Source organism: Manis pentadactyla, chromosome X (assembly GCF_030020395.1).
Source record: "Manis pentadactyla isolate mManPen7 chromosome X, mManPen7.hap1, whole genome shotgun sequence".
In the NCBI taxonomy this organism is placed as follows: Eukaryota; Metazoa; Chordata; class Mammalia; order Pholidota; family Manidae; genus Manis; species Manis pentadactyla.
In genome coordinates this window covers 5,596,528-5,617,473 of record NC_080038.1, presented here as the reverse complement: position 1 = coordinate 5,617,473, position 20,946 = coordinate 5,596,528, and the positions used below count along the sequence as shown (strand labels likewise).

At 45.4% G+C, this 20,946-nt stretch overlaps 1 protein-coding gene across 1 annotated transcript in view; it reads right to left on the bottom strand.

Moving 5' to 3' along the window:
• The window catches only part of WWC3 (WWC family member 3), a 117,348-nt gene that overhangs the window by 18,991 nt on the left and 77,411 nt on the right, over positions 1-20,946 (bottom strand). The window contains exons 9-12 of the mRNA XM_036913009.2: positions 18,027-18,269; positions 6,901-6,990; positions 5,472-6,037; positions 405-525 (exon numbers count right to left, since the gene is read on the bottom strand). Of these exons, the coding sequence (XP_036768904.2) occupies positions 405-525; positions 5,472-6,037; positions 6,901-6,990; positions 18,027-18,269 (1,020 nt within the window). The remainder of the gene's footprint in view (positions 1-404; positions 526-5,471; positions 6,038-6,900; positions 6,991-18,026; positions 18,270-20,946) is intronic.

The window sequence follows — 20,946 nt, the reverse complement described above, 5'->3', positions numbered from 1 at the left end:
AATAAAGCCCGGAATCCCAAAAGGTGTTTTCTCACTGCCAAGTGACTCCTCTAGCGTAGGAGAGAAGGCAGGGAGAGGAAATTCTAATGGATGTCCTTCCCGGAAAAGCAGGTCTCCGCTGTACACTGGTTCTCCTTTTCCAACTGTAATGGGCTTAAGCCTCAAAACACCAGGGCCAGAGAGAAGTCGTCTAGACCCATGGAAGGAGGGCCAGCCTCCAAGCCACAGAAGCCAGTTTTCTCGGCAGGCTGCTAAGGCCCAACCTACCGAAATTGACAGAAGCCAGAGAAGGATTCTGAGGCACACGCACAGTTTCAGGATGAAGTCTAGGTGTGGGTCCCTCTTATGATAAACAGTAGCCTGTGCGAAGGCCACCTAGGGCAAAGGTCAGATCAGCTTCTAACCTTTTGGTTGGTGGCTCAAACACCCCACTGTCGCTGGCTAGTGAATAATCCGACAGGCAGGCAGAGACCCGGCGCGCTCTCCTCTCCAGCCTCTTAGCACTGTCTTCTCGAAGAGTCACCGCTACAGATAAAAGACATACCCGGGGTCAGGAGGTGGCAGCCTGGGAGGCTGTGACCACGGTGCAGAGAAATGGACACTCTAAGTCAGAGCACACACGAAGTTGCTAAGTGTTCCAGACAGGACCTTACATGTACGTACGTATGTTTAAATACGCTGTGCTCAATTTTTTTTAATGTTGAAAAATTTAACTCACAGGCTTTTAGCTACTCCCCGTAAAGCTCTTTAAACTGCCGCAAATCTCTGTTCACTTTCTTAATGAGCATACAAAACAGAAGATGGCAGTGGGAAGCCCCTTCGCATTGCACTTTGAGAAAAGTCATACTCAAAAGATAGGGAAAGAAATGTTACCCCAAATGTGGATGGCAGCTGCACTCCCCACGTGGTGAGACTGGGCTACTTTTCATTCCTTTTTTATGTTTGGTATTTTCCATACTTTATACAATAAATGTATACTGTACTGTTTTATAATCAGAAAATTTTTTAATTATCCAAATAAACCCTAAAAAATGTAGTAACTTTCAAGTCAGTGTACACAGCTGACCCCAGACTAAGCCTTTGAAAACATCTCCTGACTAGCTGTCTCTCTAACTACAGTATCCTCCTCAGCCGCCCTGGGGCCTGGTTTGCTTCCAGAATTGCTTTTCTGGGCTTTGCAAGCTCTCATTACTAGGCAGCATATTTTTGTATCATATCTATTTTAATCAAGGGCCAAAGATAACCACTGACATTTTCCCTTTGAACATTTCATCAACTGCCTCTACTCCTTCCCTCGGAGCACCAAGTTCCTCTTCACCAAAGCAATATAAATAGGCACATAACCTTCCCATGCCAAGTGGGAATGTGCACACTGGCATTTCAATGTTTTCCAGAGAGGCATACGTGGTTAGAAAATAGGACTGAAACAGGAAGCCCCAAACTGATCAGGATAACTCTTGGTAATAACGCAGGTCCCTCTGGCCTTTTTGTGCTTTTCTTCAGCCATCTAAGCTCTAGAAATGGAAAATCCAGACGCTGGTGCACCCTAACTTGAGGGCTATGTCACATCCATGAATGACCATCTCTCTTTTCAACCAAATTATCATTCACACCCCAGTTAAATCCAAGCATGTTAAACAGCATACACACAGACGGGGCTGTCTGTGATCTTTGGTCTCATGATCACAGCTGCAGACAAAGGCTGTCCTTCTGAAGGTCTGCAATACCAAGCCTGGGGGACTACCCTCAGTCAGGGACAGAAGCTGGCTGCACTCTGGAGTGGCTGCTGGCACCGACTCTCCCAAGCCCAGCTCTTCTCATCACCTCTGCCACATGGAAGGACCCCAAGCCCCAGCTCTGAACTGCAGACAGAAGGAAGCCCAGCAAATGAAACCGCACACTATTGCCATTCCCAGTCCTGACGCTCGGCACAGCGCCTGGACATGACCTTGCAGTCCTTTAAGGGAAGACAGCCATGCAACAGTCCTAAGTGCTCCCAGCGAACCCGATGGTACAGCTGACATTTCTCTCTTCTTGCGATGGAAGTTGATGAAAAGAGAAAGAAAATGAAGGAATTAACCCTCAGTGATCCCAGGCTCAGTCCCCGCATTCAGGGGCACCTGGAGGCGGATGAGGGAGGAAGTATGATCAGCGGTTGCCCTGGGTGAGAAAAAAGCGCCCGGTGGGCCCCACACTCCACACCCCAGCCACCTGCTTTCAGGCTTCCAGGCAGCACGCTGGACCATGGCACAGGGCCAGCAAGGAAAGGAATGGACATCTCCCAAACATTCATTTAAAAACTCTCCAACCTTCCATTAAAGACAGACAGACACTAAGGCCTAATGACATCAGCACTGCTTGATACAAAGGGAGAAAATATAATGAAAATCACACTGTGGGAAAAGCTGCCAGCTGGCATACTAAACCAGTGAAAGCCATTAAAGTCTGGGGAAAAACACATAAAGGAGTAAATACTTAAAGCTTTTAGAAAAGTCTGTACACAACTTTAGTCGCCAGGATGAATGTTAATGTTGAAATAATAATAATAATAGTAATGGTAACTTGAGCCACATTGAAGTACTATAGGATATGCCCTTCTTGACCACACCCCGGACCATCATGCGTACACTGATTCATTGCACAAAGATGTGCCCACAGCCTGACCAACAAGGTGGGGAGAATTCCAAGGTCACTTACAGTGAATGTTTCTGCCCAGCCGCATGAGAAAAGAGATTAAAAGCACAAAGTGAAAAAACTGCAGAATTTAGGCCAATAATTTTAAACAGAGTATGAATATAATAAAAATGTCAATAAACAGGTAAGCAAAGTCAAGGTTTTCCTGGATGTAGATTAGCAAATACCAATGGGAAATAGGACAAGATTTGAGAATCCTGACACATATGACTATTAAAGTCCCAGAAAGTTAAAACCCTAGTAAAACTCAAAAAATGTTAAAGATTGCAGTCTATTTCCCCACTCCCCCCGCCCTGCCTTCTGTCCCCTCAGACTGATGTAGAACAAAGGAAAAAATCATTCCTACAGCTTGTCTCGTAGGTTTGGGCAAATCTGAATTTCATCTTTACTAAAATTTTATCCTGCTAAAACTTGCTTGAGATCACCCTTAGATTGTACTATTCCTGGTGAAAAGTCTGAGGACACTTTGTGACCTTGGGCGTCATAAATGAAGGGTGGGGTGACACAGTGAGTACTGAGATCCTCCCAACGTCAGGAAGCTGCGATGACTGCAGGCTAAGACATTCCCACAGGCACTGGCAGAGGTACGGAGTCACCCTGTGTGCATGCCGGAAGCTGGTCCCCCACCCAGTCCTCTGGGAGGGCCCAGCAGGACCCAAACACTAAGCGGTTATTTCAAGGTTGTAAGCGCCAGTCAACAGACAGGAGCTCACCACCCACTGACAGTGTCTGAGGGTAGCACAAGCAACAATCTCCCAGTCTTTTAAGAAGTTTGAGCCATTATAATGTCCGTCAGAGGGGGAAGGAAAAAATCCTGAAACTCAGAATCAGCACTTAAGTCAGCTCTTCTCCCTCCCAGCCTGTCCTTCCCCTGGCCCAAAAGGGCCCTTGAGCCTCATGTGGATTTTTGGCATAATGAGACGGATACTCTTATATCTCAACCTTTAAAGAGAGGCTGGGGGAAAAGGGGTGGAATTGAACAAGTAAGCTTGAGCGACAACAGATGTGCAATTCAGTCCTTATTTTGTATTTTCTTTTTTAAATGAAAAGAGTAAATGTGGAGCACTGAACCTGTAATTATAAAGAAGCACAAAGCAAATGAGGGTCACCTGTGTATATGAATAACAGAAACAATGTATGGGGGGGTATGAAAGGTGTGTTTGCAAACACAAACACCAAGACCCCAAAGTAACTGAGATGCCGAAAAGCCAGGGGCTGCCTCAGACACAAGAGATCTCTGGTTAAACATGGAAGTGTTAAAAGACACTAGTATTTATTATTTACTAAAAATCCAGTGTGGTTGTATATAAAAAAACTCATGGGTAACAGAATGGTGGTGAATGGAAGAGCCCATTTTGGGTCCTTACAAACTTTAAGAAGATCTTCCTGATCACCTCATTCAAAGGCAGGGAAGCTGAGACTCAGCCACTGTGAGTTTGCACTCAAGGTCACACAGCTAGCCAGTCCACAGGGCAAAGAACAGATTCCAGGTCTCTAAACTGTGAGTCTGAAGCCGTTTCCACCACACTACCCTAGCTGTGTATTCATGTTTTATTTGTACCCTTTGCTGCTAATCCACTCAACAGTACGTGACCAGGGTTTCTCAGCCTCGGCATGACTGTCACTTCATCTGGATCACTCTGTGTGGCAGGGACTGGCCTGGGACTACAGGGTGTTGAGCAGTAGGGCTGGGCTCCACTCACTGGGTGCCAGGAGCACTTTCCTGCCACCCCCCTCAGTTACTAACAACCAAAAATGTCTCTAGTCATTGCCAAGTATCTCTCAAGAGGCAAAAACTCCCCTGATTGAGCTCCACTGTGCTATACAAATTAGCTCATGTTCACCTAGATGGAATGTCTAATATCTTCTTTGCTGTGCAAATAAAAGTTAATTAAATGGGCTGAACTTCAGGAATGAGAGAGAGACCATGTTCTTGATCTTCTCTAAAACCTAAGGAAGTTAAAGTTGCTAGAAGCTGGCTCAAAAAATCACACTAGGTCAAGATGAAAAGGGTTAAAGCCCAGGCGCTGCTTTGTGCACCAGCCATCGGCCAGAATATTTTCTAGAACAGCACTTTGGTTTTCCATGTGGGCTATAAGCTGACAGATCCTGGCACCAAGTAGAAGCTGAATTAACAGGGACTGCTGGATAGATGAAGTTCCCTGTGGCTCAGTGTTTCTCAACTTAAAGACCACCCGAGAGATCCAGTTGATAGAAATGACTGTTGTTCACTGGCACTGAAATGTCTTCTGGAATTATGCCAATTGTTTTCATTTCTGTGTTTGATAAGATTATGTCCTTGAAAACTATAAGGACAAAGGATGAAAACAATAAGTCACAGGGACAAAGGAAGTAGAGATTTCCTCTGAGCTACAACCAGACACAGGCCCGTGTGCTGGTCTTAGGCAGCACATACAGAATGCTCCATCTGGGGACACACCTTGGGGAGTTCACTAAGGCCCTCTGAACATGTGGGACTATGTAGTTCTAACTCTCATTTTCAACAATCAGGCACACCCTGAAAATGTGCAAACACCTGGTAACGACTACTTGGCCAATTCCAATGACCTCTCCTAGACACAGACCAGCGGGTCCCCCAGGGAAACCAAGCAGAAGAGAAGGTAGGTGCTCTCCCCGTCCTACCAACAGTCCTAAATTTAAAGCTCATTATGGAACTGAAGAGCCAGTTGGCCCAATGCAGTTGCACAGGATGTCTTCCTCGAATTCGAAACCTTTCTTCCCAGGGCTGGGAAAAGCCAGGACTGATCAATACTCACTTGTGCCCACAGGAGCAGCAGCCACTTGGGGTCCTCGCTCGCGAGGGCCTTCCCCGTCCCCGGGGAATCCGTGAGGCTGAAGGGACGCCGTGCCCTGCAAGTCTTCCTCCCCCAAAGCAGAGGCCTGGGCCCGCAATCTGTCTAGAGTGCCCAGGCCAGGCACCTCAAGACCATCCCCCAACTGGGCCAGGGGCGAGTCACGGGAGGCAGGGAGGAAGGGTGTGTCCAAGGGTGAGCTCGGGGGAGACAGCGAGGACAGGGAGGAGCGGGAGGACAAGGATGCCAGGGACTGGGGCGTGTCTAGGGAACGCCTCTGCCTGTGGCAGCCCACAGGGCCCATAGGCTCTGGAAAGGGGGTGTCTCGTCCCAGGGAGTCGAAAGGAACCAGATCGAAGCGCAGAGGCTGGCCGCCCTCGGCGTCTGGCTTCTCATACTGTGGAAGTCCATAGATGTCGGTGAAGCTGACGGAGCTCAAGGAACCCCGGCTGGAGGCCAGTGAGCCCCGGCTGGAGGCCAGGGACCCGCGGCTGCTCCCCGAGGACACCGTCAGGGTGCTGGCAGACAGGCTGAAACGGAAGGGCCCAGAGCTATTAGGAAAGCAGTCTGGGGACCGGGGCTCAAGCCTGCTGCTGCCAGCTCAGCATCTGGTCTGTTCCACGAGGGAACAAGACCCGCCTCATCCTCCCATTAACTGGAGCACGTCTTTAGCCAGCTGTGAGCACTTTTAAGGCACCTGCATTAATATTTCCTTTGTTTCTTTTGAACGTCAGTAGACAGCAGTGGTAAACATCAAGGACTCATGCCTCAGTTCAAATTCCAGCTCAAGTGCGGACTAGCTAAGCCCCTTGGGCAGGTGATCTGCCCTTTCTGAGCCTCCCATTTTCTCACTGGAACCGTGATAAGAGTTCCTACCTTGTGGCATCCTTAGGAGGAAAAACAGAAAGTAACACCTAAAAGCCCGTAACACTCTGCTTCACAACAGAGTCAGTACTTGAAAACAGAAGCTACTTCATAAGATTATGTATCAATGATACCTTAATAAAAAGAAAATAGGAGCTACTTTCGAGCACCTGAATCTTATTTTAAATATACTCATAGCCTTTAAAAAATCCCAAATAAAAATGTCCATATGCACACATGCAGATGGATATATACACTTCTGAAGCAGTGAATTGTTACAAAAGCCTTGGATAAATCTGACTTCAGACTTGTTATGATGCAGCCAACTTTGGTTCTCCTCGTATTCCTTGAATTGTATATGAGCAGCTCCTCTTAAAAATCTAACGCACCACTTTTCCATTCCGTGTTCACACCCCTTCAGGATCTGAGTTCTGGTCAGAGGAAACCAAGCTAAAGGGAATTATGAGGTTCTGGTCATGTCCTAATAACTTGGTAATTAGGTATAACTTTCTCTTTTAAGATCACCTACCTTTTTAATTGGGACTGGAGATAGGATGTTAGGCGGGTCGCCTCTTCCAGCTGCATAAGTAGACAGTTTCTTTTTTCCTGAAGTAGAATCCTGTAGGTCACAAAACAGTCCATTGGTGGATTTCAAAGACAGCGAGTATATTTTCCTACCAAGAAATCCAACCATAAACTCCCCCAGACTGATTATGGTTTGAATGGCTTAATTATAAAAGGCACATCTAAGTCATACACGCTAAGATAACAGACTATTTTTGTCTTGCTTGAAAATGTTCACCCGGCCCTCTGAAGGGCGCTGACACCCTGTAGAAGCTGGACAGATGGGAGGGAGGGCGACAGGCAAATCCTGAGTAGAGCACCCTGGGTCCTGTGGTCAAACTAGAAGTTCTAATCAGCCCCTTAGAAAGTAGCACCTGGAAGCTATACCACACACCCACCCCCTACGGTATGTTCTTGGGCGTCTGAATGGTGCCTGATACACTGTAGAAGCTCAATAGATGGGTTGGTGGATGGATGGAGAGTTGGATGAATTGGCAAATGGACAAGTGGATGTACAAATGGATGGGAGGATGAACAGCTACATGGACAGACAGGTAGGTAGGCATATGGATGGATGTGGGTGGGAGGGTACATGAGCAGATGGATGTGAGACACGCTAGATGAAATCACATGCAGAGCACGTGGTAATTTACTGGAATCCTTGGAACAAATCAGATTTGCTCATTCTAAAGCACCCTTCTAGGCAAAATTATATGCGATTCTAAAATCTAGAATAAAAGATTAGACACAAATAAAACAAAACAGCGAGGGGGGCGGAAGATGGCGGCGTGAGTAGAGCAGCGGAAATCTCCTCCCAAAACAACATATATCTATGAAAATATAACAAAGACAACCCTTCCTAGAATAAAGACCAGAGGACACAGGACAATATCCAGACCACATCCGCACCTGAGAGAACCCAGCGCCTCGCGAAGGGGGTAAGATACAAGCCCCGGCCCCGCGGGAGCCGAGCGCCCCTCCCCCCAGCTCCCGGCGGGAGAAGAGCAGGCAGAGCGGGAGGGAGACGGAGCCCAGGACTGCCGAACACCCAGAACCAGCCATCCGGGCCAGAGTGCAGGGCCCTCGATACTGGGAAACAGGGCAGCAAGAACAGTGAGCAGGCACTGGAGGCTGGGCGACAGAGGACATAAGAAAAGCGCGCGACCATTTTTTTTTTTTTTTGCTTTTTTGCTGCTTTGTTTTGGCGAGCGCTGTTTGGAAGTCTTAAAGGGACAGGGACCCCAATATTAGGGAAACAGGGCAGAAAGACCGGTGAGCAGAGGCCTGAGGCTGGCACCGGAGAATAAAGAAAAACGAACGACCACCTTTTTTTTTTTTTAAATAAAAATTTTTTTTTTTTTTTTTTAATTAAAAAAATTTTTTTTCTTGTTTTTTTTTGTGGTCGTTGTTTTGTTTTGGCGGGTGCTTTTTGGAAGTCTTAAAGGGGCAGGGCGGGCCACTTAATTCAGAGGTAGGGAATCCGGGACCTCTGGGCACCCTAACCCCTGGGCTGCAGGGAGCAGGGAGGCCCCTTACGGAGATAAATAGCCTCCCAGCAGCTCCTGCTCCAACGCGACTCCACCATTTTGGAGTAGCTGCCCGAGCCAGGCCACGCCCACAGCAACAGCGGAGATTAACTCCATAGCAGCCGGGCAGGAAGCAGAAACCCTGTCTGCGCGCAGCTGCGCAGCACAAGCCACTAGAGGCCGCTGTTCTCCCAGGAGAGGAGGGCCACAAACCAACAAGAAAGGAAGTCCTTCCAGCCGTCACTCGTCCCAGCTCTGCAGACTATTCCTATCACCATGAAAAGGCAAAGCTACAGGCAGACAAAGATCACAGAGACAACACCAGAGAAGGAGACAGACCTAACCAGTCTTCCTGACAAAGAATTCAAAATAAGAATCATAAACATGCTGACAGAGATGCAGAGAAATACGCAAGAGAAATGGGATGAAGTCCGGAAAGAGATCACAGATGCCAGAAAGGAGATCGCAGAAATGAAACAAACTCTGGAAGGGTTTATAAGCAGAATGGATAGAATGCAAGAGGCCATTGATGGAATTGAAATCAGAGAACAGGAACGCATGGAAGCTGACATAGAGAGAGACAAAAGGATCTCCAGGAATGAAACAATATTAAGAGAACTGTGTGACCAATCTAAAAGGAGCAATATCCGTATTATAGGGGTCCCAGAAGAAGAAGAGAGAGGCAAAGAGATGGAAAGTATCTTAGAAGAAATAATTGCTGAAAACTTCCCCACACTGGGGGAGGAAGTAATCAAACAGACCACGGAAATACACAGAACCCCCAACAGAAAGGATCCAAGAAGGGCAACACCAAGACACATAATAATTAAAATGGCAAAGATCAAGGACAAGGAAAGAGTGTTAAAGGCAGCTAGAGAGAAAAAGGTCACCTATAAAGGAAAACCCATCAGGCTAACGTCAGATTTCTCAACAGAAACCCTACAGGCCAGAAGAGAATGGCATGATATATTTAATACAATGAAACAGAAGGGCCTTGAACCAAGGATACTGTATCCAGCACGACTATCATTCAAATATGACGGTGGGATTAAACAATTCCCAGACAAACAAAAGCTGAGGGAATTTGCTTTCCACAAACCACCTCTACAGAACATCTTACAGGGACTGCTCTAGATGGGAGCACTCCTAGAAGGAGCACAGCACAAAACACCCAACATATGAAGAATCGAGGAGGAGGAACAAGAAGGGAGAGAAGAAAAGAATCTCCAGACAGTGTATATAACAGCTCAATAAGCGAGCTAAGTTAGGCAGTAAGATACTAAAGAGGCTAACCTTGAACCTTTGGTAACCACGAATTTAAAGCCTGCAATGGCAATAAGTACATATCTTTCAATAGTCACCCTAAATGTTAATGGGTTGAATGCACCAATCAAAAGACACAGAGTAACAGAATGGATAAAAAAGCAAGACCCATCTATATGCTGCTTACAAGAAACTCACCTCAAACCCAAAGACATGTACAGACTAAAAGTCAAGGGATGGAAAAACATATTTCAAGCAAACAACAGTGAGAAGAAAGCAGGGGTTGCAGTACTAATATCAGACAAAATAGACTTCAAAACAAAGAAAGTAACAAGAGATAAAGAAGGACACTACATAATGATAAAGGGCTCAGTCAAACAAGAGGATATAACCATTCTAAATATATATGCACCCAACACAGGAGCACCAGCATATGTGAAACAAATACTAACAGAACTAAAGGGGGATATAGACTGCAATGCATTCATTCTAGGAGACTTCAACACACCACTCACCCCAAAGGATAGATCCACTGGGCAGAAAATAAGTAAGGACACGGAAGCACTGAACAACACAGTAGAGCAGATGGACCTAATAGACATCTATAGAACTCTACATCCAAAAGCAGCGGGATATACATTCTTCTCAAGTGCACATGGAACATTCTCCAGAATAGACCACATACTAGGCCACAAAAAGAGCCTCAGAAAATTCCAAAAGATTGAAATCCTACCAACCAACTTTTCAGACCACAAAGGCATAAAACTAGAAATAAACTGTACAAAGAAAGCAAAGAGGCTCACAAACACATGGAGGCTTAACAACACGCTCCTAAATAATCAATGGATCAATGACCAAATCAAAATGGAGATCCAGCAATATATGGAAACAAATGACAACAACAACACTAAGCCCCAACTTCTGTGGGACGCAGCAAAAGCAGTCTTAAGAGGAAAGTATATAGCAATCCAAGCATATTTAAAAAAGGAAGAGCAATCCCAAATGAATGGTCTAATGTCACAATTATCGAAATTGGAAAAAGAAGAACAGATGAGGCCTAAGGTCAGCAGAAGGAGGGACATAATAAAGATCAGAGAAGAAATAAATAAAATTGAGAAGAATAAAACAATAGCAAAAATCAATGAAACCAAGAGCTGGTTCTTCGAGAAAATAAACAAAATAGATAAGCCTCTAGCCAGACTTATTAAGAAGAAAAGAGAGTCAACACAAATCAACAGTATCAGAAACGAGAAAGGAAAAATCACGACGGACCCCACGGAAATGCAAAGAATTATTGGAGAATACTATGAAAACCTATATGCTAACAAGCTGGGAAACCTAGGAGAAATGGACAACTTCCTAGAAAAATATAACCTTCCAAGATTGACCCAGGAAGAAACAGAAAATCTAAACAGACCAATTACCAGCAATGAAATTGAAGAGGTAATCAAAAAACTACCAAAGAACAAAACCCCCGGGCCAGATGGATTTACCTCGGAATTTTATCAAACATACAGGGAAGACATAATACCCATTCTCCTTAAAGTTTTCCAAGAAATAGAAGAGGAGGGGATACTCCCAAACTCATTCTATGAAGCTAACATCACCCTAATACCAAAACCAGGCAAAGACCCCACCAAAAAAGAAAACTACAGACCAATATCCCTGATGAACGTAGATGCAAAAATACTCAACAAAATATTAGCAAACCGAATTCAAAAATACATCAAAAGGATCATACACCATGACCAAGTGGGATTCATTCCAGGGATGCAAGGATGGTACAACATTCGAAAGTCCATCAACATCATCCACCACATCAACAAAAAGAAAGACAAAAACCACATGATCATCTCAATAGATGCTGAAAAAGCATTTGACAAAGTTCAACATCCATTCATGTTAAAAACTCTCAGCAAAATGGGAATAGAGGGCAAGTACCTCAACATAATAAAGGCCATCTATGATAAACCCACAGCCAACATTATATTGAACAGCGAGAAGCTGAAAGCATTTCCTCTGAGATCGGGAACTAGACAGGGATGCCCACTCTCCCCACTGTTATTTAACATAGTACTGGAGGTCCTAGCCACGGCAATCAGACAAAATAAAGAAATACAAGGAATCCAGATTGGTAAAGAAGAAGTTAAACTGTCACTATTTGCAGATGACATGATACTGTACATAAAAAACCCTAAAGACTCCACCCCAAAACTACTAGAACTGATATCGGAATACAGCAAAGTTGCAGGATACAAAATCAACACACAGAAATCTGTGGCTTTCCTATATACTAACAATGAACCAACAGAGAGAGAAATCAGGAAAACAACTCCATTCACAATTGCATCAAAAAAAATAAAATACCTAGGAATAAACCTAACCAAAGAAGTGAAAGACTTATACTCTGAAAACTACAAGTCACTCTTAAGAGAAATTAAAGGGGACACTAACAGATGGAAACTCATCCCATGCTCGTGGCTAGGAAGAATTAATATCGTTAAAATGGCCATCCTGCCCAAAGCAATATACAGATTTGATGCAATCCCTATGAAACTACCAGCAACATTCTTCAATGAACTGGAACAAATAATTCAAAAATTCATATGGAAACACCAAAGACCCCGAATAGCCAAAGCAATCCTGAGAAAGAAGAATAAAGTAGGGGGGATCTCACTCCCCAACTTCAAGCTCTACTATAAAGCCATAGTAATCAAGACAATTTGGTACTGGCACAAGAGCAGAGCCACAGACCAATGGAACAGACTAGAGAATCCAGACATTAACCCAGACATATATGGTCAATTAATATTTGATAAAGGAGCCATGGACATACAATGGCGAAATGACAGTCTCTTCAACAGGTGGTGCTGGCAAAACTGGACAGCTACATGTAGGAGAATGAAACTGGACCATTGTCTAACCCCATACACAAAAGTAAACTCAAAATGGATCAAAGACCTGAATGTAAGCCATGAAACCATTAAACTCCTGGATGAAAACATAGGCGAAAACCTCTTAGACATAAACATGAGTGACCTCTTCTTGAACATATCTCCCCGGGCAAGGAAAACAACAGCAAAAATGAGTAAGTGGGACTATATTAAGCTGAAAAGCTTCTGTACAGCAAAAGACACCATCAATAGAACAAGAAGGATCCCTACAGTATGGGAGAATATATTTGAAAATGACACATCCGATAAAGGCTTGACGTCCAGAATATATAAGGAGCTCTCACGCCTCAACAAACAAAAAACAAATAACCCAATTAAAAAATGGGCAGAGGAACTGAACAGACAGTTCTCCAAAAAAGAAATACAGATGGCCAACAGACACATGAAAAGATGCTCCACATCGCTAATTATCAGAGAAATGCAAATTAAAACTACAATGAGGTATCACCTCACACCAGTAAGGATGGCTGCCATCCAAAAGACAAACAACAACAAATGTTGGCGAGGCTGTGGAGAAAGGGGAACCCTCCTACACTGCTGGTGGGAATGTAAGTTAGTTCAACCATTGTGGAAAGCAGTATGGAGGTACATCAAAATGCTCAAAACAGACTTACCATTTGACCCAGGAATTCCACTCCTAGGAATTTACCCTAAGAATGCAGCAATCAAGTTTGAGAAAGACAGATGCACCCCTATGTTTATTGCAGCACTATTTACAATAGCCAAGAATTGGAAGCAACCTAAATGTCCATCAATAGATGAATGGATAAAGAAGATGTGGTACATATACACAATGGAATACTACTCAGCTATAAGAAAAGGGCAAATCCAATCATTTGCAGCAACATGGATGGAGCTGGAGGGTATTATGCTCAGTGAAACAAGCCAAGCGGAGAAAGAGAAATACCAAATGATTTCACTTATCTGTGGAATATAAGAACAAAGGAAAAACTGAAGGAACAAAACAGCAGCAGAATCACAGAACTCAAGAATGGACTAACAGGTACCAAAGGTAAAGGGACTGGGGAGGATGGGTGGGTAGGGAGGGATAAGGGGGGGAGAAGTAGGGGGGTATTAAGATTAACATGCATGGGGGGGTAGGAGAAAAGGGAGGGCTGTACAACACAGAGAAGGCAAGTAGTGATTCTACAACATTTTGCTATGCTGATGGACAGTGACTGTAAAGGGGTTTATAGGGGAGACCTGGTATAGGGGAGAGCCTAGTAAACATAATATTCGTCATGTAAGTGTAGATTAGTGATAGCAAAAAAAAAAAAAAAAAAAGGGCAGTTCCTGTGTGGTAACCTCCAACGAGTTCTACACAAGGGTATAAAGGGCATATAAAAGTGTAGGCAAAGGGTCGGTTTGCGTTTATACAGAAGATCAAAGCCTAATTGGGCTACCCCGAAAATGAACTAAGATACGATATGAAAAAGAACTTCCAACATCTGCACCCTCTGGAAGACTCATGCCAGAAGATGATCATCAAAAAACCCCAACAAAGATCCACGCACTGCTACAGCTGTAGATGCACTCATCCCACCAGTTCCTGGACCTGCCATGGGAATGAGGAAGGAGATATCTAAGCTGGCCTGTGCATACAGTAAAACAACAAAATTGGACTGGATCTATACTGTTGGAACTCAACCAAGAATTTGGAGAAGTGCAAATTGTAGCGCTCCAAAGTCTTACAACTACAAACTATTTATTGTTAAAAGAACATATGGCATGTGAACAGTCCCCAGGAATGGGTTGTTTTAATTTGTCTGATTTCACTCAGACTGTTCAAGTTCATTTGGACAATATCCACCATATCATAGATAAGTTTTCACAAATGCCTAAGGTGCCTAACTGGTTTTCTTGGTTTCACTGCAGATGGCTGGTAATTACAGATATGCTTTGGTTATGTAACTATACTCCTATTATGTTAATGTGTGTGTGCAATTTAAGTAGTAGCTTAAAACCTATACATGCTGAAGTTACTCTACAAGAAGATATATCAAAGAAATAATCAATCTTCCCATGTTTTCTTCCGCCTGCTACTTCTATAGCTTTTCTTCTTCCTTCCTAATTACAACCCTTAAATAGAATTCGTGCCTCATATCAAATTTACCGAGTATCATAATTCTTCCAAGTGGTAAAGATACCTCAAGACAAATGCTGGGCATAGAAGCCACAGGGCATAAATATGCAAAGAAGTAAAAAGCTAACTTTTTCAAACAATAAGGCTTCTCTCTCACTTACCAACTTCACATTTCCCTGTATGGCCCCGGAAGATGACTGGTTAGCCAGAGACGGGTAAGATTCCTCAAGGGAGGAACAACCTAAGACAGGCACAGTCGCAGGGGGGCCATCAGGTGAGAAATTGGGGATCAACAGAGGTGAGGCTTAGAACCTCACCCCCCCGTTCTGAGAGAAATCTTCTGCATACGTGGATGTTTTATTGCCCTGGTCTAGCTTGGATTAACACATAGTCTACAGGCACACACCTGATCATCTACATGTGCTCTCTTACAACACTAAACTATGTTTTCTACCTTTATCTTGTATCTACCTACCACTTCAGCATTTTATTAAAAATAATAATAATAAAGAGAGAAATGTGGTATCCACATATAAATCAAGTATAAAAACCAAATGAGTATTCATATTTGAACTGACTGTTTATAGTTCATAATGCATGAGCAAAACTGAAAGTTTCTGTGATGACTGCCCTTGTACTGTTCACTATGTAACTTATTCATTATGTAAGAATTTGTTCTACATGTAAAAACTTGTTTGTTATGCCTCAGAAGATTGGAGACTGACAAAAATTAGGCTTGGGGTGGAATAATGATTGTGCATTGAGCATTGACTCCCCTATACAGAATTTTATTGTCGTTAACAACCATTTGATCAATAAATATGAGAGATGCCCTCACAAAAAAAAAAAAAAAAAAAAAAAAAAAAAAGGACAGACTTCCAATGGTAAAATAAATTAGTAACCGGGATGTAATGTATAGCATAAGGAATATAGTCAAGATATTGTAACAGCCTGGTAGGGTGATAGCTGGAACCTAGAATTATGTATATAAATGTTCTACCACTGTGTTGTACACTTGAAACTCATGTAATGTAATACTGTGTGTCAACTACCCTTCAATAAAAAATAATTATTAAAAAAAAAAAAAAAAAAAAAACAGCAAGTGTCACAGAGGTGGAAGTCATTTTTTCCTTCTTTTTACACTTCTGTCTACTTTATTATTTCTAAAATGAACTTTTTTCCTATGCACTAAGATCTCTGTCTAGAATAGAGCCTGACACATACAGGCTCTCAAGAAATAGTTGCTGAATGAATGTAGGAATGAATATATTTGCCTCTAGAACAAATCAAAGCAATGGCATTGTAACGTGCGCTGGAAGGCACCCATCAAACTGGTTCTTTCCTTCGAAAGAGGAAAGGATCTACATCCCCCGTGCCCCAGTGAGGTTCACTAGCTCAGCTCACAGTTTCCATCTGACAGTGAGGACACTCAAGCCGAGCCACACAGACTCGTACATCTCAGCTCTGAGACGCCCACGGGGGTCTGTTTGTGCCGGCTCCACTCGGGTCTCCGCTAGCACGCCTCAGGGGAAAGCCTCCTACTTCAGGGCCATCTGCAAGCACTTCAAAATCTCAAGCTCAAATGAAGGGAAGCTCACAGAGGAACGCACCTGCCTGCACCAGGCCCAGTACACCCCGGCCACAGGAGCCCTGGAGGGACAGCAGAGGCTGCAGACAGAGTGTCTGCGGGAGAAAGAGCTGGGTATGAAGGGCCTCACTGGCACATGCATGCCTCTCCTTGCCCAAGGCCCTCTAGTGGCAGCTTCAGGGGACACATTTGGGCCAATTCACCCCAGTTGAGGGCTCTGTGCCCCAGGACTGAGCTCCTGGGCTGGTCCCAGAAGAGACCGCATCAGCTGGGTGAGCTTGGGTGACCCAGCCCCTGAAGCCCAGCATCAAGGGTAACATTGGCTTGCAGGGCTCCGTGCATCTTGGATCTGTACCCTGGGCCACAGCACTCACGTGTGCTGGGATTCCCTCACGGCAAAAGCACTAACAGCCACAGGCACATGGGTGTAGGGTCCTAAGAGGGAGGTGGCATTTGTGGGACTTAATCCACCCACTTTAAGAGAGAACCACCTGGAAGGCCCAGGCCCTCCCACCGAGAACATACACAATAGAACGCCAAGGGCAGAGCAGAACGTCATGTTTCACTGAAATAATACCAAGGCACAGGAGCTCGGGCAAGGGCTTCTGTTCCAGAGTCCCTTTTCAGGCTCAGAATCAACTCCATGCTTACTTCAAGTGAGGCGACAGGGCATCCTACCACCTCAGGTAGAGGACAATTCACCCTGCCCAGTCCTGTGAGCCGGACTCTCCAACCGCTGCCGCATCCCACCAACGCGGCCATTGGCCCCTAAAGTCATGACACAGACCTGTGTACCAATTAACGGTCGCTGTGCAAGCATAAGCAGCCCCCAAGAAACACAGACAACAATCCTGACACTTGGTGAAGTAGGAGTGCACCTGTACAGATCAGGTGACTATGAAACTCTCTGTAGAGGATGCTCATATAGAACACCTTGTGATGCTGCTAATACTGAATTTTAAGGAATCACTAGGTTCAAAAGGGCAGTGGGCTCTCCAAAGCTCAGCAGATGCCACACATCAGCTTCCCACAGCTGTGTGTGTGTGACATGTGGGAAGCAGGCCCAGGCTTCAACACAGCCCATGATCACACATGGCACAGGGAAACTGGCGACCCAGCACACAACAAAGAGCCAAGGACAGAAGACACAGGACCTGTGCTGGCTTCACGCGTCCTCTGCTGGGCGAGGGCCCAAGAGTGACTGAGGAGGGGCACATCTGGAAGCAGGCACATGCGGGCTGCAGGCTTTCCAGAGGGGGCACCAAAGTCAGAGATAAAAGTAAGCTTCACAGTGACGCAACACTGACGACATCAGGAACCAGACTCGGTGCACCAGAGCCATACCACCACCAGCTCCTGGGCCTGCTGGCGACACGCCTGACCAGGGCACTGTCCCACAGATGTGGGCTGGGGCACCCCACACTGGGAAGGGGTGGGCCCCAAGTGGTGGCTTCCCCTGTCTCCCCTCACCCACTTCTGAACAGGGCCAGGAGCCTCGGGATCCCCAGTCAGAGCTGGCACCCCCTGCAGAAGGGAAGGCGCCCATGCCAGGCAGTGACCACCTGGAGTAATAACCGTGGCCTAGGCCCCGTGCAAATTCTCTAATTCAGCTTCAGAGTGGGCTCTGCACTAGAAGCCAAGTCCTGCCTGCACCTGGCACTCTGGAAGGCGGCCCACCTTTCCGTGGCACCCTGCACAGACGTGGCCCGGGCTCGCTGGATCTCCTCCTCCAAGCGCCTCCTCTCCTCCTCCAGCCGGACCATGTCCTCCGGTGGCCTTCTCTGCTGCACGATGAGCTGCAGCTCCTGAAGCAGGGCCTCCTTCTCCTTGATGAGCTGCAGCCGGTCCCTGTCGGCCTCGGCCATGCCCGGCCATGGCTCGCTATCAAGCTGGGCCAACTGCTGCTGGATATTTGAGACTCTGCAGGAGATGAACATAGGAAAATCCATCAGCTTGAAATGTGGTCTTCATGCATTCTCAGCACCATCACACGAGTCTGGAAACTCACTCTGCTAAGTAAATACTGAAATTACTGCACCGAGTGAACCTTAAACGACAAAAATAAAGGACTTGGAACTGATGGATAATAAAAATGATGGGTCAGTTCTTTGCACAAGCTCCCCAAGTCTATGAGACTCAGGGTGACAGTAACTGTATCATGCCTGTTTCAGTGAACTGACGAAAAGGCTGCCACTCCTCAATGTGTCAGGCACTGTGTTGTTTCAGACTGGCGCTTTCTTACGTGGTGCTGTCCAGAGTGTGGCAGAGCGGCTCATTTCTCCCCAACCCCCAACCCTGGTAGGTAAACCAGCGCTGGACACAGGAGAGATGCTTCCAGCTTCCCGCCTCCGCTGCCAAGCCCACCTGCTAACTGTGCCACGAGAAAGCGATGGGAGAGAAAGGCACAGAGCTGCTGATGAGAAAGTCCCTGAAGCCCAGGGCTCTGCACCTTCCAGTGGATGGTCTCCTGCACCCAACACCCTGACCGCGTGTGAAATTTACAATGCATTGCCAACAGCACATACTCCACAAAGGCTGAACAGATGAAACAGCGAACAAACATGTTAGCAAATATATGAAAGAATGAGTCAGCCCCAGTGAGCATGGATGTCAGCATGAGGTAAGCGGAGGAGATACAAAGCCCTCAGCCTCACTAAATGTATCAGCACGACCATCCACCATGTGTAAAAATACAGACTCTATTGTCACTTTTCTTGTGCCTAAATTTCCATGTGTTTGCTTGGCAAACAGGCTGCATCACTGTCTGTGCCCTGAGGTGTTGCTGGATGCAGATTAAGTGAGATGCATGTGGCTCGAAATTCCACGGCAACCTGTCTAAGCAGGAGTAGTATGTTTTAAGCCCTGCAGGTTTAAGTGTGGCTAAAGATGAGGGCTGGCTGTTGTTGGGCAGAAACATGGAACACTCTGCTTGACCTGAACTCAGCGCTGGAGGACAGATGTTGGCACACATGCCCCAAAACAAAATCCAAAGGCTTCTCTGTGGTCACAGGGAGCTGTGGAGACAGGGAAGTGGCCGGCGCACGGGGCCCCATACCCGCTAAGGCCGCAGTTCTTACTGGAGTCCTTGAGTGGCAGCCTCTGCCTCCCCGGGGAACTAGTTACAAATGCCAACCTAGGGCCCCACCCCAGGCCTGCTGAATGCGACACTATGGACACAGGGTTGGGCCATCTGGGGTTTGGTAGTCCCTTCAGGTGCTTCTGATGTGTGGTTACGTTTGGCGCCCTCTGCATTCAGGCAGCCCAGCCTGGGCTGGGGGATACTAACTGGCCGTGCAGCTCTAAGGGACTTGCATGAGGCACCATGTTCTAGCAAGGCACCCCTCACTAGAACAGGAGTGGCAGGAGTGCTCCTGGGACTACCCTGTCCCATGACATGAGAATTAGACACAAGCATGGGGCCTAGTCAGCTTGGCTGGGCCACCAGGCAAGACTCCTTCAAGTACCAAACCAATCAGAAAACCCAGTTATGAAAAGAATATACAAGTTATAATTTAAATGTATGCATTTTACTCAAGTCCAATTCCCCATGAAAGTAAAAAAAAAGATAGCTGAATGTCAGTAGCTTTATTATGAAAGTTTTCTAACTTAAAACTAATTCCCTGAAAATGTGTTGGAAAATGGTGCCAAATCATGTCACTGAAAAAATTAATGACAGAAGCAGCTGAGAAGGGTTAGGGCTTATGCATCCACCTATGTCTAATTAGTGTAACTAAAATTTATGGCAGTCATAACCAAAGCCCAAGGAAAACAGACTCCAAGTAGCCCCATAAATAAGTTAGTGTCAAATGAGACATTATACCCGATGAAATTTCTGGAACATTCTACTGTAGATCAAGACACGTCAAAGGTAAGGAATAAATATAAAAGAGATGAACAAGAATGAGCAAATCCCCTGTGACCTCATAATTTTTTATTCCAATTTCTCTGGTCCACAGGAAAGCCTATCTGGGCCCAGCTAAAGTTAGCACTCTTACCTTGTAATATAGCTAATTCTCATACATACGCTACAGGCAGACATATTTCAAAATGCACTCCCTTTGAATTTTCTGAGGTTTACATGTGAGGAGATGAAGTAGAGTTAGCCAGCTCCAGGTCAGCTGCCATCCTACAAGGACGGGTGCAAGCTGCTGAGGGCGGCAGGAGATCCAATCATAGATAATCCTACTTTTTCCAGAAAATCTCAAGTAAGGCCCACTATCAGAAAAACAGGGGGAAAATGCATGATAGGAAGAGAAGAGGCAAAGGGCAAATTTCAAAAGGTCTGCACACTGCAGGCATGAATGAAATAGTACAGCGGCCAAACTTCAACACTACCGTAACTTTCCAAAGCTTGCTAGAAAAATATGTAAGGACATATGGCAAGGGATAACCACCGTAAGCAGAAATGAAATCTGGATGAAGCTGACTTCACACAACCCATCTGAAAAAGTTGTTTGGGCTGTGCTGAATCCTAGGCAAGCGTTTCTGTGCTGAGGAATAGTGCTTTTTAAAATAAATGTCAGTGATGCAAATGGTTACATGCTCACTTCAGAGCTAAAGATGAATCTAGAAGAATACTGGCATATTGCAAAGTGCG